Source organism: Acanthochromis polyacanthus, chromosome 17, assembly GCF_021347895.1.
Source record: "Acanthochromis polyacanthus isolate Apoly-LR-REF ecotype Palm Island chromosome 17, KAUST_Apoly_ChrSc, whole genome shotgun sequence".
In the NCBI taxonomy this organism is placed as follows: domain Eukaryota; kingdom Metazoa; phylum Chordata; class Actinopteri; family Pomacentridae; genus Acanthochromis; species Acanthochromis polyacanthus.
The window spans coordinates 11,090,601-11,117,030 of record NC_067129.1 but is presented as its reverse complement, the minus strand read 5'-3'; the positions used below and the strand labels follow the sequence as shown (position 1 = coordinate 11,117,030).

At 40.2% G+C, this 26,430-nt stretch overlaps 2 protein-coding genes across 14 annotated transcripts in view; one reads left to right on the top strand and one right to left on the bottom strand.

The window, feature by feature from the left end:
• The window catches only part of synj1 (synaptojanin 1), a 31,277-nt gene extending 17,519 nt beyond the window's left edge, over nt 1-13,758 (bottom strand). For 10 of the 13 annotated variants that reach the window (XM_022209785.2, XM_022209818.2, XM_022209825.2 and 7 more), the window contains exons 1-11: nt 13,633-13,758; nt 12,469-12,623; nt 12,179-12,265; nt 11,492-11,759; nt 11,078-11,303; nt 9,259-9,342; nt 6,673-6,734; nt 4,782-4,878; nt 3,717-3,892; nt 2,789-2,870; nt 2,546-2,698 (exon numbers count right to left, since the gene is read on the bottom strand). In XM_022209785.2, the coding sequence (XP_022065477.1) occupies nt 2,546-2,698; nt 2,789-2,870; nt 3,717-3,892; nt 4,782-4,878; nt 6,673-6,734; nt 9,259-9,342; nt 11,078-11,303; nt 11,492-11,759; nt 12,179-12,265; nt 12,469-12,592 (1,359 nt within the window). In that variant the 5' untranslated portion in view covers nt 12,593-12,623; nt 13,633-13,758. Of the gene's footprint in view, nt 1-2,545; nt 2,699-2,788; nt 2,871-3,716; nt 3,893-4,781; nt 4,879-6,672; nt 6,735-9,258; nt 9,343-11,077; nt 11,304-11,491; nt 11,760-12,178; nt 12,266-12,468; nt 12,624-13,444 lie in introns of all 13 variants that reach the window. The other 3 variants (XM_051937127.1, XM_051937128.1, XM_051937129.1) reach the window with 3 other exon arrangements.
• Nucleotides 13,759-14,002: 244 nt separating this feature from the next.
• Nucleotides 14,003-21,002, top strand: slc46a3 (solute carrier family 46 member 3). The gene is made up of 6 exons (XM_022209868.2): nt 14,003-14,119; nt 14,641-14,854; nt 15,939-16,821; nt 17,778-17,861; nt 18,097-18,253; nt 19,674-21,002. The coding sequence occupies exons 2-6, from the start codon at nt 14,663-14,665 to the stop codon at nt 19,789-19,791; spliced, it is 1,434 nt and encodes a 477-aa protein (XP_022065560.2). The 5' UTR covers nt 14,003-14,119; nt 14,641-14,662; the 3' UTR covers nt 19,792-21,002.
• The last annotated feature ends 5,428 nt before the right edge of the window (nt 21,003-26,430 follow it).

The following is a 26,430-nucleotide window of genomic DNA, read 5'->3' as shown; positions in this document are numbered from 1 at the left end:
AGATAAAGACACACAAAATTGAAAACACATACATAAAACCACCCTAATTGTGAAAAAGTCTGAATCCAGAATCCAGCAATGGAAGAGAAGCAAAGAAGAAACACTTCAGAGACATCCAGTGGATACAGATTTTTAAACTGACGGAGAAAGATCACATTTGCCTGACAAGGTGCAACTTCAAAATTTCAGTGATTGATGTGGTTTAATTTGAGCCACATGGCAATAATTTGGACAGATTCCTTCAGTTTTTAAAGAAAGACAACGGATGCTGTCTGACAATTTAGGCAACAATCACAACTGACAATATAGTAAGAAAGGGATCAGTTATCAAACAATTGTTATTTTTCCTTTGGTTTTCTTTACACATATATTTTTGTAGATCAGCAGTGAGATCTCCATGGAGCCTTCGAGACAGTGTGCATCACAGGAATACCCAAAGGGAAATAAAAATAGGATTTAAATAAAAATAAAAGAAGACAGAAATCCCACGTATCCCATCCTCCGTCAACATCATCCTCATTGAACCCGCAGACACTGAAATCAACAACCACCAGAAAGAGACCCACAGCTTAAAAAAAACAGCATCAACTGTCACGTTAACTTACCACGCAGGTAGAGAGGTCCAGAGGACAGCCGAAAGAAATAGCACACAAGAGTTAAGAAACAGAAAGCACACAGTTCTACACACACAGAGAGGGTCAGCTGGTCATGCAGAACTGTGTCACTGCATGCACAAGGCATAAGCAGTCAATACATAGTTATTGAAACGTGCAATTTATGGTTTAATATCAAAGTCACAATTTAAGTCTTCAATTCTGTCAACATTCAGCACAGGGCTTTGGGCTTTAGTGTGCAGCAGGAGCCTCTGTGGCATTTTTATTAGTGGGTGTTGATGTTTTCCTGTCCATGGCCTCATATATGAAACTGCTGTTAGCATGCCTGATCAATGATAGACTGGTCATCTTTGAGATATTAGTAGGATGTAAAGGTCAAGACTGGTGAGAAACTCTGACCCTTTGTGAGCGTTTGTGTTCCAAAATAGACTCAACAAAAATATAAATGCAACACTTTTGCTTTTGCTCCCATTTTGTTATGAGATGAACTCAAGATGTAAAACTTTTTCCACATAAACAATATCACCATTTCTCTCAAATATTGTTCACAAATCTGTCTAAATCTGTGATAGTGAGCACTTCTCCTTTGCTGAGATAATCCATCCCACCTCACAGGTGTGCCATATCAAGATGCTGATTAGACACCATGATTAGTGCACAGGTGTGCCTTAGACTGCCCACAATAAAAGACCACTCTGAAAGGTGCAGTTTTTTTTTTTATGGGGGGGGGGGGGTTCCCACTCCTCTTGATTGGTTGTGTGAAGTTGCTGGATATTGGTGGGAACTGGTACACACTGTCGTATACGCCGATCCAGAGCATCCCAAACATGCTCAATGGGTGACCTGTCCGGTGAGTATGCTGGCCATGCAAGAACTGGGATGTTTTCAGCTTCCAAGAATTGTGTACAGATCCTTGCAACATGGGGCCGTGCATTATCCTGCTGTAACATGAGGTGATGTTCTTGGATGTATGGCACAACAATGGGCCTCAGGATCTCGTCACGTATCTCTGTGCATTCAAAATGCCATCAATAAAATGCACCTGTGTTCTTCGTCCATAACAGATGCCTGCCCATACCATAACCCCACCGCCACCATGGGCCACTCCATCCACAACACTGACATCAGAAAACCACTCACCCACACGACGCCACACACGCTGTCTGCCATCTGCCCTAAACAGTGTAAACCGTTCTCTGAAATGCCTTTGGAAACGGCTTATGGTAGAGAAATGAACATTCAATACACGAGCAACAGCTCTGGTTGACATTCCTGCTGTCAGCATGACAATTGCACGCTCCCTCAAATCTTGCCACATCTGTGGCATTGTGCTGTGGGATAAAACTGCACATTTCAGAGTGGCCTTTTATTGTGGGCAGTCTAAGGCACACCTGTGCACTAATCATGGTGTCTAATCAGCATCTTGATATGGAACACCTGTGAGGTGGGATGGATTATCTCAGCAAAGGAGAAGTGCTCACTATCACAGATTTAGACAGATTTGTGAACAATATTTGAGAGAAATGGTGACATTGTGTATGTGGAAAAGGTTTTAGATCTTTGAGTTCATCTCATAAAAAAATGGGAGCAAAAACAAAAGTGTTGCGTTTATATTTTTGTTGAGTGTAGATAAGGTTATGTGAAAATAACTGAATTTTCAGAAATATTTCATGTAAGAGAGCAATATTTAGATATCTAATAATTTTATTACATCTTGCCTTAGCTCATACTAAAATAATTACACATGTTGGCAGCACTATGTCATATGTAACCCATTGAACAGTATTTTGGTGCTCAAACTGATTGAAGTACAACCAAATCAAAGAAATCCTATAATAAAGAAAGCTATGATAACTAGCTGTGCATATATTGTTTGACTGAATAACAGTGAACTTGTGCATTTGTGTGTGTTCACTGTCCACACTGTGTACCTTGGCCTTGCCATCCAGAGCACCTGTGCCTGCGTAGATCTTACTGATGGAATCACCATTGGCAGACCACATGGTTCTAAAAACCTCCTGGAACCGGGCCACCAGCTGCGGCTTCTCTGTCAAATTCATTTGTTCCAACTGCTTAGGCAGCATCTAAGGGAAGGGGGAAGAGGGGATTAGATTGCAGACGACAGACTTTGACAGAGGAAGACAAGAGCATTAGACACACAGCCGGGCTCCTACCTCAAGAGCAAAAAAGGCTTGGACGCTGTTGGTTCTATCCAAACAGTCCAGACAGTTGGTCCTGATGGTCCCTCCCTGAGTCCTAAAATGAAATAGCAAAGAACCATTCAAGTGGTTTTGCATCAGTTGAGTAAATCCTGAGTACCTACAACTTATTTTAGTGACAACCGTTTCACAATTTACACAAGTGGTTTTATCATCACATCACAGTACACTGGCTCATAATTAATATCAGTGCACTATCAAAATCTACTCACAGATCCTTGAAACCTGCTTACTCCGATAATCCATCACAATGAGACATGTTTGCAATGTTTTTGTAAATTTTACACATTTTAGAGGGTTAAAATTATGTTAAGTGAAGTGAGAGACGAGGTAAGGGCAAAAAAGGGGGTCGGTGCTGCTGCAACACCACATCATCAGGAATGAATGTTAGCTAGTGGTGTAGTTGTAATACATGGTAAGCTATGCAGTCCATAAGTGGATGCTGTGGCACAACTGTGTATACAATCTAGCCAATGACGCCTTGGTAAGAAATGCAGTTTATGTCACAGAGGGTGTCTAATCCAAACTACTCATAGGCAGGACAGGTACTCTAGAGAGAGAGCGTATAAATCTACCTTGGAAATTAGCCCCAGTCCAGAAGATTGTTTTACAAGCAAAACCAAGACTATGCTGAGTTGAAGATGTGTGTTTTGCAAATGTTAAGTTAGGTGTATCAACCAAACATTTCATTCTAAAGTTTACAGAATTCTGCAAAACATTATGAATGCTAAATTGTTGTTGCATGTTTTGGGAAATGTCTGGCAATAATGGAAAGTATAGGTGGATGGTAATTTATTTATTTTTTTGCATAAACATGCAAACTCACAAGTCCACAGCATTCAAATTTACTACTCCTCTGTCTGTTTTGTATTTTTTTTCTCACCTTGCAATGCCCATATCTCCAGAGTAGTAGAAGAACCCGCACTCTTCGATAAATTTGCTGAGCTGGGGTTTGAGGACACTGTGGAGTTTTTCGGCCTTGCCGCCCTTCACGTTTTGATGGTAGTCGAAGTTCACCATCTTCACTGCTGTTGCATGCTCTGACGCCTTCAAGTGACTCTGAAAGTGACAGAAGGGAGAAGCACGCATTTCCAGAAATTCTAATTGAATCCACAAATGTTGAGCACACATGGTCTATTTCCTGTACCAGCAAAACAAAGGACATCTTTGATCGTAACCTGTGACTATGCAGGCCATGTTTTAGGAACAAGTACTTCGCTGAAATATTGGCAACAATGTTACAGATTACTAGAAAGGTCTGAGATTCAAAGAACAGATAAAATATTGGCAACACAGTTAAGTGTTTTGCATATTTACTTTGGTAATCAAACACCCACATAACAGAGCAGATGCTAACAGGACCACACAGCTTATGAACCATAATGTATATAAAGTAAAAATGAAGTGTCCACTGCATTATTTATGTATACTATACTGCATATATATATAATGCAATCAAGGCAATTCAATTCTGACCTGATGGTTCAACTAATCCAGCTGTGGCAAAGCATAAAATGACTTAAAGATTAATAAATACAACAAGGGCTTATACAGCAATAATCATCTTCCCATGTTTTTACAAGACCACAAAAGAAGATGTGGCTTGAGGTCAGCTGAAGAAAGATCAAGTTACAGTAAATGGGGTTTAACCAAATCAGACAGTGAACGACAAAACATAAACCGCTGCTTTCTAACACTGCTCACTGACTCCTCCGCTGGAAAATACAGCAGGAAAGTGACGCACTCTGTCTGGAAGCACAGCGTCCACCCACTTGAAAGAATTCCTTACTGTTGTTATTGTGTGGGTTCACAATGAGAACAAAGACAGAATCTGTTTTGACACACATCACTTGCCGTCTGTGTATTTTGGACGGTCTGCCTTTTTAGAAACGCCACATAAATATTTCAGTGTCTGTCAGTGTTAAGGGACAAGGATGGCTCCCCTCACCTGAAACGCCTTGCTGAGCATGTGTTCTCCTTCCTTACTTCCAAGCAGGTTGATGATCACCTGCTTACCATACAACCTCCTCAGTGCAGTGAAGTGTCTGGAAAAAGACATGCACTCATATAAAAATGAACGTTTTAGCAATACCAGCCGTGTCTCGACCAACGCGCCCATGCTGACCACTGTCCAAAGTGCCAACTATATAAGCAGCCAGCTGGGACCATGGAGCAGTGAAAGAAGGTAGTTATGGTCTGATGAATCACGTTTTCACATGGCGGCTGATCAGTGTATACTAGGCTGTTGCAGTAAAAAAAAAAAAAAAAAAAAAGGCTAGATATTACAAAGGATGACTCATCATTCTTGAAATGAACATATTAGAAAGACTAGTAGAACTGCCAACTACTTGGTGTGAACAGTGACTAATTATATAATAATAAAATATATATATAAATAAAATCTAATATCTGATGTGTCTTGATATATTCATACTGAGAATTTGATATTTGCAATAACGGGCCTAGCCTTGCTGAGTCTATTATGTATGACTCAAAATTATGGGGAATCATAGCCTAGCCATGCTAGACAACCCACAGCAACGAATTTAATTCTCTGCCAGGATGGGTCTAGTTACCCTCCATAAGGCTCGAGGTTGGATGCTCCTAAAACTGGCCGGACCAATCACCATGAAGTGTAGAGTCAGAAGGCGGGTGTAACTAAGTGACGACAGAGGCGCGACCATTCTGACAGAAACAACCGGAAACAACTAGCCTAGCCGCGCTAGACAACCCACGGCAACGAATTTAATTCTCTGCCAGGGTCGACAACAAAAATGACAACAGTCGTTGAGCTCCATTAGCACCGACTCTGAATAATCTTTCTGTTAACATGTCTGTAATATACTTGAGCTTCACCCATTGACTGTATAAATAAGGCTTCACCGAACTACCGTATCCTCTGATTTCCGGCGCTCTAGGAGCCTGTTCATTGCGCTGATTGGTTGTATACCTACCCAATTGCTGCAGAGTGATTTGATAGACAACCTTTTAGCCCGCCTCCCTCCCTGTCCAGCGTGCCTAGACCCTTGTGTCTTCAGAGCATGGGTCTTGCACGGCTAGGCTAGGGGAATCATAGAACCACTAATAGTCTTTATAGCTATTCATGAAAAGTTTTTAATGGAGTGAACCACAAGGCAAATTTGATAATCTGAAATTTGTGGTGGCTGCTAAATGGTTGATAAGGATGGAGTCGGTACTATCAAGGTGTGGCACAGTGATTAGGGTGATCATCTTTCCCTTAGATGGCCTGTGTTTAGGCTCCAGTGACCATACATGTGGCTTAAATGTCCCGCAGCAAAGTAGGATCATGAGCTGTGATAACTCCAATTTCTGCTGCTCATATTTAATGTCTGTCTGCACATCAAATGTTTAAAGTATAGCTAAACCGATGTGGACAAAAGTTTCGCAGTCATTGTGTTTAAGAAAAGGAATACAGCTATTGAAATGACTCAAGGTTTACAGTGACATGCACACAGAAACATAGACACACTCACACACTGTAAGCTGTCTTTAAAACAGACATACAAAAAGTCAAGGAGTGAATAGAAACAGCCTGGAATGAATACAAACTGCAAGTTACTGGGGTCAACAGCTAATTAAAGGCTACTAATGTTTCCTTTATATTCTCTGCAATAAACCAGCCTCTGAGGACACACTTCAATTAACATGTTCTCCTTGACAAATCTTCTCTACTGTGGCTAAGACAGTAAGTGCAGGAGATCTAGTATTATGGTGTCTCCTCTGCTTTTCAGAGGAGCGGTAATCTGTTGGAGGCCAGATAAAGCAGCAGGAAACCGCACTACGCTTGTGCACACAGGCTACCAGAACATTTTAATTACCTTTCGAATGCTGGTGCATTTGCCTCAAATCCCCTTGAGAGTTTGACACGATGTGAACCGACCTGTCAAGACACAAGTCACAACGTCCGTCTATGGTAAAAATCAAGAAAGTTAAACAAAAAAAAGAGAGAGTTGCGAAATCACACACACGTTGCAGATGGCCAGAAAACCTGAGGATGACGAATGGATTTGTGATAGAAGTTGTAGACAATATTTGAAACAGGGAAATCACAGAGTAGAACAGGTAGATTTGTTTACGCAAAGACAAAGACGCCGAGCAGCGGAAAAATCTTGCAGTTACCTTCTCATGGATTTACAGATTGTTTTTCTACATTTCAGCCTCTTTTTCTCTCACTTATTCCCTTTTATGTGTTCTCACTTTGAGAGCATGCTGGCACTGACTGAGTCATGAGAAACACCACAGTCAGAGTCTTACAAGCAAACATGACCACACGAGTACATCAGCAAAGGCTTCGCAAGACACTGACGCTGTGGAAATGTGATCACACTGCACAGCAGGCCCCTACTTGTTCCTTTGTGTTCCCTTTCCATCTCTGCTTGTGGACAAATGTTCCCTGCTCTCGCTTCACATCTTTTCAAATCTTTCCTTTTCACTCACTTCAGGCCATGAGTTGAATGCATTTTGAGTCTTAACCAGCTATTCATTATTATGACTGCATGTTCTCTGGGGATATTACTGAGATCCACTGTGTGTACTTTGACTTCCAATGTGTTTTTGTAAGCCTTTCCTTCTTTAAGATCCCCCTTCCCCTCTCTTTTCCACTATCAACTAATCCTTTTCTCTGCTCTGTATTCAGCAGCTTACTTTGTTTGTATATGCCTAGTTTGGTTGAGCCTGTGTCTGGATAGAGTGAACATTTTGCTCCATGCTTCTGCCATTTGCCACTCCTGTCCTTCTCTGCTATCGTGCACATCTCGGCCATGCATATTTAATAACTTCCTGAGATGTCAACTGAAGCTGCTCAGGTTACAGGCCAGACTAAAACCTCTGTGACATTTTACTGCATTAAATACATTTTAGGAGGTTTGTAGCTTTGTCCATGATGAAAGATTCTGTTTCTACAACTGATGTATTAGTGTTTAAATTCAGTCTTTCAGAGGAATGTCATGAAATCTGGTCAGTGTATATTCAAGATAAATGCATATTTGGGAATATTACTGTAATGATCACTTTGCTCTAATGACCACTTCGGTAACTCTATTCTCAAAACAGCCATTAAAATGACAATGATTTTGTTTTCAACAATGACTGTAACAACTACTCCACTAAGAGAGGGCAGCTCTACCTCTTAGATGATTTGCATCTTTTCCAGGAAGATTTTACGACACTAAACTACAATTATGATTCAGATACTAATTTTCAGCTATTTATATTTTACACTCAGAAACTCTTTTTCGGGATAAAACCAAAATCACACATCCGGCTCAGGGAATGTATTGGAGAGTATGGGGAGGACAGCCTACAAGCCACAACTGCTAGAAGGGGCTAAGAGCTATAACAGCGCTTTAAAAGCAGGACTACGGTTCTGTCTGAAAACAACCCCGAGCCCTCTCCCCTGTGATTTGACCAGACTGCAGACTTTGTGGACTGAATAGGTGGCTAATATGGTCTCGGCTTTCCAGAGCCTCCAGCAGATTCAACGGATCAGTCTTCCATATTATCAATCAACACCTATACAGTTGACCTGCACATATCAGCAGCCTCAATGAAGGGAAGTGGCTGGGGGCTGTTTTCAGACCAGGCTCTCACCTGACCAAAGAAGTCTGGGAGCTGAGGAAAACAGAAAAATGCCCTTTACCAACCGCTATTACTATCTTTAACCTCCCCCACATCTGATTTAATTCATCCGTCTGTGCAATGTCAGGACAAGGTCAGGAGAATCCCAGTGAGGCAGTTTGGAGTGAGAATTAAATGGGTGATCCCAGATCGTGCTTCATTTATCCAAAATGGTATTTCCTAGCCACGTACTGTGCAGGGGATTGAACTAAAGCACACAAGGGGATTCCTCTGGTTTTCACACACGGTCTCTGGCATTGCACAGAGGAATACCTAGCTGCAGTATGAAAGCACCAGCACCAGCAGAGCCCCCCCAAAAAACAAAAAAAAAACAAAACGGGTTATACCAGGTGGGGGTTCTCATCCAGTCCAATAGGGTGCCGATTCTCATTCAGTTGCAACAAAACACCCTTAATGGACTTTTTCTGAACACAGCGACAAAATTTGTTAAAACTAGTACAAAGAGATGTGCTGTAATGACAAGAAGACTTTTCACTCCCTTCGCACTCTCTTAACACACACAAATGCCAAACACAGTTTATTTTAAGTTTGTCTTATTGTTTAGCAAAAGCTCCACGTAGGCATCATAATTTGTTCCTTATTTATGCACACGTTGTGCCAGCAGCTGATACTGAGCGAGTCTCATTTATGTCTGCAGAATAATGAAATCAGGACTTCTACGCGAACATCAGGTCTACTTTCTGATTTTCACATAATGCGGCTTCATCTATGAACGCCTCACATTCACAATTCAAGGCAATGCACGAGACAGATTTAGCTTTCATTACCTGGATTCCCGGCTGTTCCCAGAAAAGAGGAATAGACCCACGGATCTGTATGAAGGATGAAACTCTGTCATCCAGGAAAATAACCTGTTCAACACAAGATGAAAGCTTGATGAAGTTAACTTTGCAACGTGACAAAATACAGGTTTGTTCCTATAAAACACATTAATAAAACAGATTTTAAGGGAAGAAATGGCAATTTAAACAGGTGAGTTATAATTCTCTGAGCAGTGCTAAAACCATATTTTGGACCAAAAGCCAGTGGTTTGGAAATGTACAAATCAAAGTTCCACATCTAACTTTTTTCATGTTCAGAGGTCCAGAACAGCTAATGATAATGAAAAAACATTTTTATCAACACTCCTATAAATTATAAGCGACATACATCCAAGTTAAAGACGGTCAGGATAGTCAAATTACATTCTAAACGTGGGCGAGAAGTGGCATTATTTGCATCAGTGTGAACCCTCAACCTGTGATTATATCTGAAATGTCACATCTCTTGTCACCGGGTTTGCACAAAACTGAAGCAGACACTGCTCATTCAGGTAATTCATATTTATTTCTGACAGACATATTCTTACATCTACACTTGTTGCGGAAACTGTGCACTCGAGTAAATGACACACATTCAGTACGTGCGATTTAGAACCTAATGCATGAACTCTGCAGCGACAACACACAACACTACTGCCAGCATTTAACATCATCATGGCAGCAATGCCAGTAATAGATAAGCAACATTAAAAACCAGAATCATGAACAATCTCTTGTTATATAGTATATTAAACATCCCTTAAAATGTAATTATCCCTACATTTTTTAATCTTATAATAGAAAATGATACACTTCAGGTATGAGATGGCTCCAGATTAATCTGCCGTGTAATCCAATTCTGGATTTTGGAATGCACTAAGCTGTCAAAACTGCAGTGGCTGACCAAACTAACCAGTGACAATACCATCCTTTCTAACACACAAATTTTACAGTTACTACTGCATGTCTGCAGCTTATAATGTTCAACTTATACTCTGACTTTGAGTCACAGATGTTGAGTGATCTCTACGCTAATTCTAAAGGCAGCAAAATAGTGTAGTTGGACTGCATTATAGTGTATGAGAACTGCCATAGTTACAGTTATTGTGTCCCTCCTGGAGCCATATATTTACTCAAACAGGAACCATAAAAAGGGAACGTGCCATATATTATTTTTTCACAATGAACAACTGAAAATTAGACTCGGTTTTTCAAATATACACGTCTTCTGACAAATTGCTAAGAGAGCAACAAAATATACACACCTTTGAGACACTTAACTATTACTGTAACGTAAAAGTCATTTACACCAAATCAGTGTGTTAATATATTATTACCGTTACTATACTTTTTAATTGTTATACAAAAAAAACAACTCTTGGGACTCTGTGGGGCCGATACCATCTGTTTTGGAAGAGTCTTGTTTAAAATCAATTCCGGACTAATCAGATGCCTCTCAAAAAGTTTTGCATAATGGATGATAATCTAAGCATCTAAAGTGATTAAAACATTTGCACAATACTGCACTGATATTACCTTTAGCAGTATTGTATAACATTTTCCAGTATCAGAAGTACTGACATTTTGTAATGGCATTAGTACTGTCAAAACTGTATTAACAATCTGAATCTATGAATAAATATATATGATTCATTGTATAAAAACAAACTGACTCAAGCTTTTTGAGTGTGAAGAATATATTCATCGCTGCTTCCTCCTCTGTGGCAGCATTATATCTTTAAAACATGATTGGTCTGAAAAAATGTTGAACAAAAAAGTGACTCGCCTGCTCAGTCTCCACAAAGTTCGCCACCTGCCCATCATCATTTGTTCCTCGGACATTGAATCGAGTGCCAGCTCGCTCTGAGCTGAGGCGGGAGAAGATGCAGGCCTTGGCCTGTTTGTGCCCTGCATAGATGGTCCTGATCTCCACACCGCCACACATCAGCCTCAGCAGCCAGTCATCACAGTTTACTCCGTAATGTTTGAGGTGCAGGTGCAGAGATTGGTTCCTATTGATTCAGACACAACAGTAATTACAAAAAACTTAGTTGCAAATCACACAATTGACTGAAACCAACATTTCTCAATTGAAAGACTGTGTACGTTTCATATCTACTCCTTCAGATACTATTAAAGTCAAACTCCTGCTTTCAAGTGTGCGTATAACCTTGGAATAGTGATAATTTCATGCCCCTACCAAAAGAAGCGGTTATCTGTGGTGTCTTCTAGGATCCTGCGATGTGCATTGAGACTCAAGTCCATGCTGACTCCAGTGGCAGACCAGGCAAAGTAGAAGTGTCCTGAGTTAAGGACCTTTCGCACCTCAGCAATCCGGTCTTCATCTCCTGGGTCATTCTTCAGAGAGATAAAGTCTGTCTGTGTGACCCTGAAAACCTCTGAATCCTGCACCTTGCCCACAGAGCTGCATCCTGTCACAACCACGAGACTGTGGAGCATGGAGTCACCTGCAGACAAAAGGTAGCACATGAACACAAAAATATTTATGCACGGTGTGTTTTTAAAAAAAAAAGAGGAAAAAAAGCAAGCAGTCATCCGAAGCGATAATAAATCATGGATAAACATTAGGCCTTTCAAGACAGGATTAAAAAATGGATAATTAAATGTTGATGCCAATCCTTAATAGAAAATCACCAGCCAGTCAAATCTTAGCCATCTACAACACTGAGCTTTAATCTTTAAACTGCTTTTTCCTTGTTGTGATAGCAAGAGTCTTCAAGGTCATACTGAGGGCAGGTAAAGCAGCTTAGAAGTAAGCAGCAACAGGGCCACAAACCAGAGGGTCTTCACAGTCACGTGAACACAGAGATCAAAACCTGGATTGGACCTAGTCAGGAGGCAACAAACAGAAAATACTTTTTCTTACCCAAGTTCAAGCGAAGGACGCCCAGAATTCCATAGGCATCAACAATCTTGCTGTATGTACTTTTAATGGCCTCCTTCTCTGCTGCCGCTAGAAGACGAGCAAAAGTAACAAAATGTAAGGACAATATTGATAGCATTCTCTCTTGAACTTTACATTAAATACAGCCTGTGATTTAATCACTACACAGACTCATATCAATCTCTAAATATTCAAGAATAAATCTATTTTAGTGGGTGTAAAGACAATCTAGGTTATTTCTTGTTGCAGTATAATCAAACAAGATGCCTTACACAAAACGGCAACAGCGCCTGATTCAAACATGAGACATTCCTCCCTGGTCCTAGTTTCCACTATGACACTGTAAGGTGGTGGATCCAGCTTGTGGTAAATGCGATATCCCTTGCTGAAGGCCATTGTTGCTCCAAGATGAATAAACTGTTATGACCTGGAAAGCAAAAACAAGGATTGACAAGCAGATCAATCAAGAGATATTATCAGATATTCTCAATCAGACACAACATGTGCAATTTGATGGCAACAACAATGTCAGATCCTCTGTTTATTATTGATGGAGAGTTGACCTATAACCGATCAATAAGCACTTGCTTTTAAGGATGACCGGTCCAAAACTGGAGTCATTACACTTTGTGTAGCATAGCTTGTATAACTAAAGGCTTTTGAAAGACAAAATATGAATACACGTACACCTCTCTGACTATGGGTAATCCGATTATTAGGTTTCATTTAAATATTTTCTAAAGAATCCCATGACTTTACTAAAGAAGGAAATCTATCAAGTAATTAGGGAATAAACTGCGTGATCCGGAAAGACTGGGAAACTTATATTGCGAAATGCAAAGCCTAATACGCTATCAAATGCCGACATAGCTCAGGCCCACACCTACGACAAACTCACGTAAATTTAAAGTGAATATCGCAGGTAACCGGTGATTATGAGCATCAGTAGCAACGCGACCGATAACGGCAGTTAGCAGTCAGGCCGGGTAACTGAAATATCATCCATTCTGACTCGGACAGTCACGACTACATATTGCAACTGCAGAAGGCGAAGCTAACGCTAGCCAGCTTAACCGTCGGTTAGCTTCAATGCTAGATCTTGTGCGACTGGAGATCGGCAAATAAAACGAGAGAGATAAAACTATAAATCGAAATCAGCTTAGTTTTTTCACCTATTTAACGTTAGCTGGTAACGGTAGCTAAATGAGCTAGATTAATCACAGGGACGGCTATGATTCCTTAGCTTACAATATTTTGATGGTGGTTCTACCTGCACGTCCGGGATGATCAGCTGTCAGTTACTCACGAATACAACTGAGGAACTCGGCCATTTAAATCATATGCACCTGTGTATTCCTTTGCATATGTGCTTGACCTTACAACCGCCGGGTGTAGTTTAAATAAAAAGAGAGGATGAGCAACCCATCTCGTCTTACCGTCTCCCCCGCCGGGTTGTTACTCCGCTGTCACAACAAAATCCTTCCCGGTGTGTTCGTAGAATGGTACATTCCGACGCAAAGCACGCCTTCCTCACGCTACCGTAATACCTTTAAAAAACACAGTCTCGACATTTAAACAATGTCTCAACATTTAAAATACGAAAATAATTTTTTTGCATAGAAAATCCTCGGGATTTTGATGGGGGATCATTTATAAACAGGTTACTAAGCAGTAATACCGGCTGGATACAGAAAATCCCAGAGTGTTCTCATCCACTTTTATTCATGATTGACAGGTGATCTGATCAAATAGGCGCTTGTTTGAAAAGCTGACTTCCAATCAAATAGCAGGAGGCGGGATCTAAGCGTTTTGTAACGTCGCACATTTGTGTATAAAACAAGAGAAGCTACCCGGCTCGTATTCACAATACTGCTTGGGTTTTATTTAACTGAAAGAACATGATGCATGCGACTAGTTAAATAGGTAGGTGCTCTACTGTGTTGTCTTTCTAACATGTTAGATTTAAATAAAATAAAGGTTGAATTGTGTTGGTTTGGTGGTTTCTGTAAATATTGACCTGACCTTGCCCATCCTGCAAGATAGCTGCTGCGTTGACAGCAGCTATCTTACGTTTTGGTTCTACCTATCAAGCAATGTCGGATCTATAATTAAGTACATGCTGTCGGATGATCTCAAAAACATCCGATAGCATGTTACTTGTTTGGTGTTTCTTGTTAATACTGTAGTTTTTAGAGAGGAGTTTGGTAGTTTGCACTGTTTAGTCTGCACACTATGTCTGATTGTTAAAGCCTGCAAGACTGGAGAAGTCTTTACTGAGCTGTTTGATATTCTAGTTCATTTTTTAACTGTAGAAGAAAATTGCAGTCATAGTTTAGAGATCTGGCTCATATGTGTGTACTTTTATTATTAAATTATTAGTAGTATTTTATCTTATCTGTGTTCATGTTCATCTCTAAATGTATTCTGTTTTTGTCTTCTTTCAGGAAGTTTTTCCAGACACTTAAAATGAAGGGACTTTTCCTAGTGGAGCCCGTGGTGGCCCTGTATGCGTTTTCCAGTTTTCTCATCTACCCACTTATCCAGCAGTATGTTTATCGGAGGCTCTGGCAACAACTGACAAACACCACCTATCCCATCTTTGACAACACCTCCAGATGTGCAGAAAACAGCAGCAGCAGCCACTCACTCCATCAGGAGGTAGGTCTTAATTGCTGGATGTAAGGGAGCATTCATTTAAAGAGGATTCTCAAGGAAGAGTTTATGGAACAACTCCGCTGAAACAAGTTACCAATTCATGTACTCTGCCAGAGTTTTAGGCACTTAAGACTAAGAGAGGACTCTCTATAGGACTAATACACTGCACTGTGCAAAGCAGGAAAAGAACCTTTGCCTTAAGCACATGACTAATTCTTTTAGGTGTACAGTTTTTCAACATTCTTGGCAGGTAGGTTTTTCCAAGAATCTCGTAGAACTTGCTCTTCAGTAAATGTAAGTCATTTCAGTTGCTGCCTACTGTTATCCCAGACAAACATAAAGTGTTGCTTAGATCAGGTTACTGTGGGATCTATACCACCTTGTCCTTCTTGTCAAAAAGATTGTTATTGTTCACTCTGGCTATTTGGGGCTATTTGCAATTTCAAAATGAATTTGGGAACAAACAGATGCCTCCCTAGATATATGAATATGTAAACATGTAAAGTACCAAACACATAAACACAGTACGGTACTGATACTGACTTTCCCAGTATTACAGAATAACATTTTCGATATAAGAAGATCTGAAATTCTGTCATGGTATTAATACTGTCAATGTTGGAAAATGTGACGCTCAGTTGTGTCATTATTATTTGATTGTGTTAATGGAAAACTAACTGTATTTCTGATAGCAAGTAAATCATCAAAGCATACCGCATGAAAAGTAGGATTAGAAGACATGTACACCTGAAAGGATTCGTAATTTGTCAATTTTCAGCGTGTATTTATAGAAGAGAGAAGTGAAAACATACACAGACTGAGAAAACCGGTTTTGACTGAAAAAGCCACCCGTGCACCTGTTAGCTTTGTTCCCTTTGTCCTGAACAAGAAACCCTCAAAGTTCTTTGTTCTCCGTTGTATTTCAGGGTACTTTCATGGTAGTGTCACTTTCTCCTTTAGTTTATATCATTTGATAGATAGTTGAAAAAGTTCAGTTTTTTCCTCCTCTACGACCTGTTATTGCAGTTGATTTCATACACTAAGGTGTCAACCACCGATTACTAAACAACACTCTCTGTTTTTCCAGGAGGTGCAGAAGCAGGCGTCTCTCTTCTCCCTTTACTCACAGCTCCTCTCTACTATTCCATCTTTGATCGTCACTCTCATGCTGGTGGCCTACAGCGACCGGGGAGGACGTAAAATCACCATCATCATGCCTTTGATCGGCACGTTGATCTACACCCTAGCCTTCCTGACTGTGTCCTACTTTGAGCTCAACATCTATTTGCTCATCGGCGCCTCAATTCTCAGTTCTCTGTTTGGTGGTTTGGGCACATTTCTCGGCGGCTGTTTTGCCTATATAGCAGACTTGTGCGAGGACGGTCGTCAGAAGACGCTGCGTATGGCTGGAGTGGACATGATGATCGGCCTGTTGTCCGGAGTGGCTGCAATATCAACAGGCTACTTCCTGAGAGCCGCAGGCTTTAACTGGCCTTTCCTAACCTCTGCCATCTGCCAATGTCTGATCCTACTCTATGCAATTTTCATCCTCGAAGAGACTGTGAAGAAGGCTCCTACTGGTAGCGTAGTTTTAGATGGGCCTCCTCAGCACTCGGCCATAAAACAGATGCTCTTCGGGGTCTACTACATGTTTGCACGGGCCAGCTGCAGGTGTAAAACTGTTTTGGCCCTCCTCATGACCATCTTTACCAGCTTCTCCTTTGCCTATATAGGTGGGATCTCGCCACTGACACTATATGAGCTCAATAAGCCGCTGTGTTGGAGTGAGATTTTGATCGGCTATGGCTCAGCACTGTCCACCACAGTGTTCCTGGTCAGTTTTGTGGGAGTGTCTGCGTTTACATATTGTGGTGTGCCACAGCTGCTCATTGTCCTGCTGGGGATCCTGTCTGTCGCATCAGGCATGGTGCTCGCGGCATTTGCCAAGACAACTTTACTGATGTTTCTAGGTGAGAAAAAAAAAAGACTGTTTTGCCGATTACGCAAATTATGTACAGCAGTTTTTACTGTTCTGCAAAGTGAAGAAAATTACCCAAGCCTTGTCAGGCGGTTTTTTTTACAGGGTCAAGTGCACAGAGAACAAAATCCACCTTCCTCATTCTGTGTAATCATCTATATTTATTTATTTCTCTGACGATGGCGTCTGACTTGAGTTTCTTCTGAATTAGGGAATTTAATGTACCACAGTCTAATCCTTAGTAATCTAAACAAGTACATAGAAGACACAAATCAGTTTCAGATGAAGTTTTACATGCATTTTTTCATAGTACAAAGACTGTGGATTTTGTCCCATGGAATTATGTAAGAAAGTATGTTTTGACGTTTATTATTAACAGAGCTGCAGATTACAAAGAACATGTTTTAGTGTTTCCTCTGGGGACTTGACTATTTTATTTATGGCAAGTAGGTCTAAAAATACAGGGCATATCATATTAAAAATAAGAGCTATGTTGGCACCAGAAAAGCAGAGCAATAACCCCATAAAAACATTACAGGCTCATTGCATGGTTTACTGATTAACAAAAGCTAGCTATAGAATGGCTTTACAAGGTGTAAAAGTGCACCTGTAGTTACAGATAGTTATAGATTATTGCATTACGAGCGTATAAGGCAATATACTCATTATGTATTATCACTGCTTTGTTTATTTTAATTATCTTGTAGCCCATATCTAAATGAGAGGACATAACTCTATAAAAAATATATGTTTTTCAAACATAACCTTTGATTACTCAGATATATTAATTGACCCTAATTTTGATGCATGCATTTACAATTCCATGTGGTTTAATTAGAACTGCTGCAATATAGATAGATAGATTAAACCTTTATTAATCCCACAGCGGGGAAATTTACAATATGTTGCATAATGTGATTTCAGTCTTTTGTTATTTTTGTACCACAGTGAGGATACCAATGCTTCTGTCGATCATGCCTTTCCCTGTTCTACGCTCCATGATCTCAAAGATCGTCTCAAAGTCTGAGCAGGGTAAGTGGGTTTATGACTCTACATGAACCGCAGCACCGTGCCTGTGTTTGTAGAGTCAGAGTCCAGTGAACAGCTGCCTGTCCCAGCAATTTAAGAGTGCTCTTCAAAACAAAACACTCCAAAGTTTCTGTTCCTTTTAGCAAAGAATCTGGAAATCCAACTGCTCAATTTTCAGTATCACTTGTTGGTATTATTTGTTAATTTTTCTTCTCTCCTGGTTGTGTTTTTTTCACAGGTGCCCTGTTTGCCTGTCTTTCCTTTCTGGAGAGTTTAACCAATAATGTATCCGAAGCAGTCTTTAGCAGTGTTTATGCTGCCACAGTAGCATGGTACCCAGGCTTCGTCTTCCTGTTGTCTGCAGGACTCTGTGCCATTCCTTTGTTTGTCCTGGGGTAAGTTAATTATTTTGCCAGTCTACCTCTCAACCCTAAATCATATGTGTGAAAATATTTTACATAACTATACCATACACTTATAAATGTTCCAAACTAATTTCCTGTTGCACCTGCCAGGCTTTATTGGTTTCCACTCATTTCAGTTGGCCATAAAATAAACCTGTAGCCACCTAAAACATGCTTGAGAGAGATCATGCACTGCATGCCCCTCATTATTTTTAACCAACTTGTGTCATAGCATGTTGCAAGCAGTAACTGTTCTCCATTTTCAAAATTCTGCTGTCAGCAAATTCAAAGTGCCATCCAAAAATCATGGCAGCACAGTGTTCTGCTGGTAAGATTATGTTAATGTTGTACAGTGGCTGAAGGAGAGAAACATTCATTCAAAGTTAATTTTATAGTCTACAATAAAAAGCACAGCAGATTATGATGGAGCTTCAGGTGTAGAGTTACATTTTGTGGATGGAGTTGAATTACAAACACCTCTTCTTTCTGCTAAGTCACTGTTTTCTTTTGCTGAACTAGAAGGGAGGAAAGCATTGCTTGACTCATTATAGAAAAATACTCAGTTCCTCATCCCTTGTTCAACTTCCTTCACCAAGTAATTTCTCTCTTTGTTTATTGATGGCAGTCCCTGACTTGTACATGTACTATCGGCATTGATGCTCTTTTACAATAAAATGAGGAGGCCATGAGGGGATTCTTATCTTTCGTACACTGTGTTCTTACATTTCTGTTGTTACCCTTGAGTTGACAGTAGAGTGCTGCTTAGTCAGTGTGGAAAGTGTAGCATGATTCATTAAACTCCTAGAGCGAGTCCACTTCTGTCACATGCCCTCCTCCTTCTGTTGCACTGTGGTTGGTTGTAGAATAACAAAGTCACAGGTTCAGGAATCTCAGTCTAACAGCAACAAAAAATAAGTCTTGTTGACTGCAAGCAGTTTTTTATCTGAGTCATGCACTACATTGTCATGACTTGCTATCAGCGTTCAAGTGTCAGTTAAAAATACAAAAAATCATTGATCACTGATTGAACCCAACTTAACTAAATACACATCTTTAGATCCCTATTCCATTTCTCCAGTATTAGTTTGGAGAAAAGAGATAACCAAGTTCCCACAAAACTGAGCGTGCATTTTGTACTCTATTGTGTGCATGCACCAGGTGATACAAAAAGACAGGACATGTTTTTTCCCCTCCTGATCTGATTGAAACTTCTGTCCAACCGCAACAGTCAATTTTGATAGGTAAAAATATTTGGTATAGAAATGTGTTAAGTTCAGGAAACCTGATGCAAGCGTGCAGGAAGGCGCTACGCTGACCCTGCAGAGTGAACATGCCTTGTTTACTTAGAAGTGATAACAGTGATGTATCCCATTTTTTCTGCTTCTCTCACATTTGTCCTTTCACATTTCAGAGTGGTGGGTCTGATTGGAACGGATGTTGCCAAAGAGGACAGAAGTCCAGAGCCTTCAGTTTCAGAGGAGGAGAATCCTGTTGGAGATCAGAACGACAGCAATCATCTCATTAACTAAGCCACGTGGACTACCAAAACCTCACTCGCACTTTGTACATTTATTTTAAGATAATTTTTCTCAAAGCACCTTAAAAACTCATGTTTTTAGGTCAATGATGCAGATTATAGTTACACCTCTCATTTTTATTGCTGTGGTTCTTTGTGTTGTAGCAAATGGATTTGATTACAGCATATTTTAAAATATGTATTACATTTGCAAAATTGTTGGATTTGTCAATATGGTAGCATAAACCTTGTCAGTGAAGGAATATTGAAGTGATATGACATCCAGTTTATCTATCAGGTCTTCAGGTAAGAATAATTTCTGAACACTCTCATACATTATATTATATATTGCAGTTTTTGTTGTTATATTAATATGTTTTCATATGTTTTTATTGTGAGAAAATATTTGAAACGATTGGTTTTCAGAGTTACAGGTGACACGCCTTTTGTATCTTCTATCCTCTCAGGTGTAGTGCAGTGTTTGTCTGTGTGTTTACAAAGTCATCCTCTATCACTTTAAGAACAGGGGAGGGCTATAATTCTAGAAAATGCCGGTAATGAGTTCAAATTAATGACATGCTATTAATAACTACATTTTTTGCTTTTATTATGTATTCAGAGTCGGCTTCTCTTGGCTACTGGCATACGTGTGAAAACCGCAGATATGTGCATTTTAACGTGAATAACACACTGAGAGTTTATCATCAAAATCATGTAGGCCATTATGTGGCCAAACTGAATATATGCAATCAAATTCTCATTTCACTGGTGAATGTCTGTAAGATTTTAAGGAAAACTTGCCACTTGATACACCATAAAGAGGCTTATGGTTACGATATGACCACTCACAAAACCCATAACTCTCCATGTATTATATCGCTTGCATTGTTGTCACATTACTTTAGGCCTTGGCTGAATGAGCATAGCCTTTCGTGTGTGAGACATACAAGGATGTATATTGAACATTCTCTGGAAAAAACGATTTTGAGCACAATTGTGGTATTTCATAAAATGCCAGTAGCCGCAAGAAACCAAATCACACTTAAAAATAAAGCTAGGATATGTTCTTGTTCTACAATAAAGATTGATTTAAACTCATTAACAGGTATTTTCCTCCCAGAAGGCATTTATAGCCTTCCCCTACTAAGAAGGTAATTCATGCAAAGCATCAAATATGCCGTGTGCCATTAATTTTGATGACTATATAAAATTGCTTAAAACAAATGCAATTTTGATGAATTTTACTCATTTAAGCTGAAAAACAGCATATGGGTGTGTGTATAAAGAGTGTGAAACAAGCCAAACCAGTTAAACAAGTTAACCGCAGAACTGGGAAAAAGTTTTTCAAGGAACTAGGTGGTGCTTTTAAAGAAATGTACTGTCTCTACAGCTCAAACGTTTGTGGTCGTTCTCAGACATCAGTGTTTCTAATCTGAGAAATGGTGACCTAAACAACATGATGGGACTTTAGGTCTCCCTGTTGCCTGCTGAAATCACCACTATTGGAGATTTGTGAGCTGTCCCCTGACATCACGACATCAGTAGCTCAGTTAAGAATAGGCAAGGACGTTTCCTTTCCGATAATCAAGTGTTTTTTTTCAGGGAGGCCTTTATGTTGATGGAAAACTGTCTCGCTAATTAGACTCAGTTATTCAAGAACTGAGGCATCAGTCAATAAACCCATGTAGAATCTCTGGTTATGATGATAAAAAAACATAAGGAAAAAGACAAGTATCAGGATACTGACTGAATTCTTTGAGTATACAAGTAATAGATACTTGTGAAACCATGCAGCTGCGTATAGTTTCTCAAGGCGGACTTTGTGGTTCCAATGACACAATCGACTCAAGGTTGCAATACAAATGTTTTCTCAACCTGCGTTGAGACCACTGGATTGCATCCACATCTTTGAATTTTTCAGTCCTTCAGATGAGTTCAGCTACCAGGCATGTTCATTCACTTGCAAGATGTTACAAATATTATCCCCAACAAAGGTTAATTTTGCCTCGCAGCTAGAAGATCCCCAGTTCGTGGCCTGGGATCTTTCTGAGTGGAGTTTGCATGTTTGCCTTGTCCACGAGTGGGTTTTCTGCAGGTTCTCCAGCTTCCCATCACAGTCCAAAAACATGCTCAGGTTAATTAGTGATTCTAAATTGTCCACAGCTGTAAATATGAGCATGCTTGTTTGTCTCTATGTGTAGTCCTGTGATAGACTGCCTTTGCCCTAAGTCAGCTGGGATAGGCTAAAGCCCCACCCCGACACTAGTGAGGATTAAGTGGTGCATAGATGCTGGATGATGGACAAAAGTAAATTTAACAGCAGATTTTACTTATGAATTCCTTTTTAGCAGCAATACAACACATTGTTTTCATACAATAAAAGAAGCCCTACTTTACTTGGGAAGACGTGGTGCTACAACACATTTGCCACTAATCTGTACTTGCTTTCCTAGATTGTCAAGGTGAGGGTGTTTTAAGCTTGACTCTAATTTAAATCTGCATTCTGAGTCATAGTATGAGCATGTTCAAGTGGTGATGCTCTTTTGTATGTTAACCACTAGGTGTCACTCTTGCTCCAGGCTAACACACTGTCATCCAGGACTCATCATTACACATCTCCCTGCTCTTAGAGTGTATATGAATGGAGTTAAGACAATCATTTTTCATCCTTATTGTTGGCTTTTAAATAGTGAAACTCATATGTACAACTCCCAAATGCATGCATTCTTTTTTCGTTGCACATGCTGAACTCTTTGTAAAGATAGAGAAGAGCTGCTCTACTCGGTAGTTTCTAAGGTTACAAAGAGTCTATTGATGACTCTTCACTCTGTCAACAAACTGTATTATGTTCACCAGTACTGTCATGGTTTAAATTATAATCTGATAACCAGTTAAGAGCTGTCTCTACATAGTGCCATGGTTTGCATTGCAAAACAAATCTTTTTTTTAGCTGGATGTAAATCAGAAAAAGTGCAATCTACATGCCAGAATTGATGCTGCCAACAAATTTCTTTTGATTAGAATGAATCAGAAAATCATTATTATTATAATTATTTTCCACCAATGCCTGATCCAAACACTTAAAATGTTAACAACATCCCTCATTTTCCCCAAAACCCCAAACTCATTTTATTAGACTTCTCTGTGCAGAATTTTCCAAAGTTCACATCTTTCATCTTTGTCCTTTACGCAGAAAGCTCATGAATTGGTACAAATGCATGTGTATGAATCAGTTTTCTTCCCTTGGCCTCTCTGTCAGATTCAAGGAAACTTCATGCAAATTGTGTGTGTCATATGGATGATAAATGGACATCAGAAATCCTGGCGGGGACCTCATCAGATTGCATGGTTGCTTAGTCACCGAACCAGTTGGTTGGTGTGGAAACAGAGAAGTGTGGAACCAATCTCAACTACCACAAAAGATGAATGAGATGTTGGATCTTTAATGCGCTTATTCTGCTTTAATCTGCGACGAATTATACCACGTAAAATCACATTACACCTTCACATGATGCATTGCAAGGAAGTGTGTGTTGAGGATGGTGAATGAGAACACAGAGAAGCTAGCTGTGAAGAAGGTTAGAAAAACACAACTTGGATATGTTTATGGGTGTATGAGGAGCAGGCTGTTTGAGTCTGAAACATGTAGCAGGCAGCCTTGCACTTAAGGAATAAAATCTTGTTGCTTTTGAAAATTGTAGAGGTAAAATGTGCCAGTGAAAGTGTGTGCAATTTCCCTTCCAACCCCCTTTATTAAAAAAAAAACTTTGGCTATGGCACATCAGTTTGAATTGGCTTCATTTGTGGAAACCCAAATGACGGCTGATCTTAATGTGCAGTTATTTGATTTCCATCCTCAAGTCTCGAGATCCGTGACTCGCAGCTTGATTGTAAGGTAATGTCGACACCGAGTTTAGTTTCAACATCGGAGGTTACGTCGGGGGATCATCTGAGGCAGGGCCTTGCTTGGCACCAAACATGAGGTTTCTGGTTAAATTAGAGACGGAGGTGTGGTGAGCAGTGATGAGAGTTTGCACGGTTTTTCCCAGGGGTAAGGAGGTCAGAGGAGGGGGAGACGGTCGTAGTGGTGGTGGCTTGTGTGTGTCTTGCATGCATGGGGTTGATGTGGATTAAAGGGAAGTTTGACAGAGTATGGTTGAGAGTGGAGGCAGGGGATCGAGGGTCTTTGGTTTCTGGTTTCCAAACTAGCTGAATCAGCGGCTCGATCATCTGCGCCACACCACATCACATCACCAATGGCCCAGCCGTCTGATGTCGATCCAGAAAGTTGCAAACAGAACTCTCTTTATCTCGACCTTCTGAGGAGATAATTCACTATAATATAAAAAAAAAGTCATTTGAGGTGGTTTGTGTGACTGAAGCTGAGGGTTGGGGGCAACAGGGAGGCTTAAATGTCTGGAGTGATTTGATCATCTGAGGACAATTTGATCACAAAAGAATCCATTTCATCATCATTTTAATGATCAATTCTTTTAGTAAAGATGCTCTGTAGCATTGTGAGTTAAAAAGACTGTGAATGAAGACATGTAAACCTCCTAATACAGAAACATTGATACAGTTTTCACTTTCTCCAGAGCAGATGCAGCTTAAATACTTGTGTGAAAGGCACCTTGACAGCAGCTGAGGTAGAGCAGAACACCACACTTAACTTTTCCCAGGCAGGTTATGAACCTTTTAGTTTCATGACTCTTTCTACGTGGTCTTAGTAAAGCCAGGGGATTACATTTTCAACCCCACAACAAGAACTGTACTAGTACTTGCATGGTCTTTTTCTTTGTATGTTTGTGCATCAAACAGTGAAAGCCAACAATCCCAGATAGACACAATATTTACTTGCTGTGTCTGTGCTTTTGATGCAGACCCATTGTTTGAGTGGATGTACAGAAAGGCTGTAGAAATGAAGCCAGCACGTCTTTACCGCCAACTAAACCATCAGTTGGAGGTCATTCATCTTTTCAGTTCTCTTCCACCCCTTTTTCCTTCCACAAAGGTCATCCTGCTGGGTTGATTTTCTCCTGCTGGCAGGCCTGCCATTAGCTGAGGAAGATTCCTGTGTGTTTTTTCTTCTTCTGATTGCTCTGATCATCCATTGCTTCCCACATGCTATCTCTCTCTCTTTCTGTGTGTGTGTGTGTGTGTGTGTGTCTGTGTTTGTGTTGTTGCATGTGCGCTTAGCTGGATGTTTGTTTGAGTTCTTTCCCACACCTGTAATTACTGCAACTCCCAGCTGTGATGTGTTTTCTCTGAAGGGTTATAATTGTTTATAGGTAAAACAATCTTCACGTCACTCTTTGGATTTTCAACTTTCTCCTCTGTCTCATCGCATCGTTGTTTATCTCCTTCGACTTATCTGCTCGCGTCACTGAGATAATCCCATTCGCCTACCTTTTTTTTAACTTCCATCTGGATTCCATGTCTTCGTGTGGTTAGCACTCCTTCCGCAGATGTCTTTCCTGTGTCTTAACTGCCAATAATGTCTATTTCCTGTATTCCCCTGCTGGTCCTATTACCTCCCTCCTTGTCATCCTCTTTATTTTTTCTGCACTGCTTCGCTTAAGGGAATTGACAGACTTTTTATATTTTTCAAATGTAGATCCCGAACCACCGTTATTGGCACACTCCCCGACCACAAACCCCTTAACTCTCCTTTTTCTTTACCATCTCCGTTCATCCTACCAACCGTGCTTCAGACTCCAGAAGTGGGTTTACAGTCAAATCCACCCTGCATATCCCCTGTTCATGTTTCCTGGCCCTTAGACAGACGCACAAACTGTACAAACACAGTCTCAGCCAAATGGTAGTATCTTCACTCAGCTGTCTCCTTGCATTTCGGTATAGTACTACACACAAATATACAATCAGGTTTGGTAAAATGTCTGAATTCTTTAATCTCCAAGTGTAATTATGAGTTTATTATTATTTTTTTGTTCGCTGCTTTTCATTCTTAAAAAGTGCAGTTTACACAATATTCAGGCAGTAATTTTAATTGTTGAAAAGCTGCAACTAAACTGATATAAAGGACCTGAAAGGATGCAGATTGATATATAGATTTTATGCTACTGTTTTATTAAGTAAAATACAGCCACTCCCACTCACAAACAGTATGAACACATTAATTTTGTATTTGATTGTGAGGTACAAGTAAAATAACCGTATATTGGTGATTGGTCTTAATGATGACAATCAATATCACCTCCTTGATGCCACACAGCTAAATAGCATAGCTCGCCTGCTTTCAAACCTTGAGATATTGCATTAAGCCATGCTCCCTTGGACATTGTGAGTGTTATTGATTATCATCCCAGGAGGATCAGGTGGAAGATTGCTGTCTGGAGGTGGGTGGTGCCACCCTGCAGGGATCACCATGATTACAATTTAGTATCTGAAACCTATGAATGTCATTTGTGCAGAGCAGTGTTTCTGCCTTTAGTCGCGTTGGCTGCTGATGAGATGGAGTCTTAAAGAATGGCAACCCCCCACATCTGTGGAACAGTGGCGCAGGAAAGGTCACAGTGACAATCAATATACTGCCTGGTTCTGCTTCAGTGCTTCACACTAATCAGCCTGTGGGATGGAGCGGGGGAGACGTCAGGACCTGATAATCAAAGAGGGACGAAAAAAAGAAGGCTTG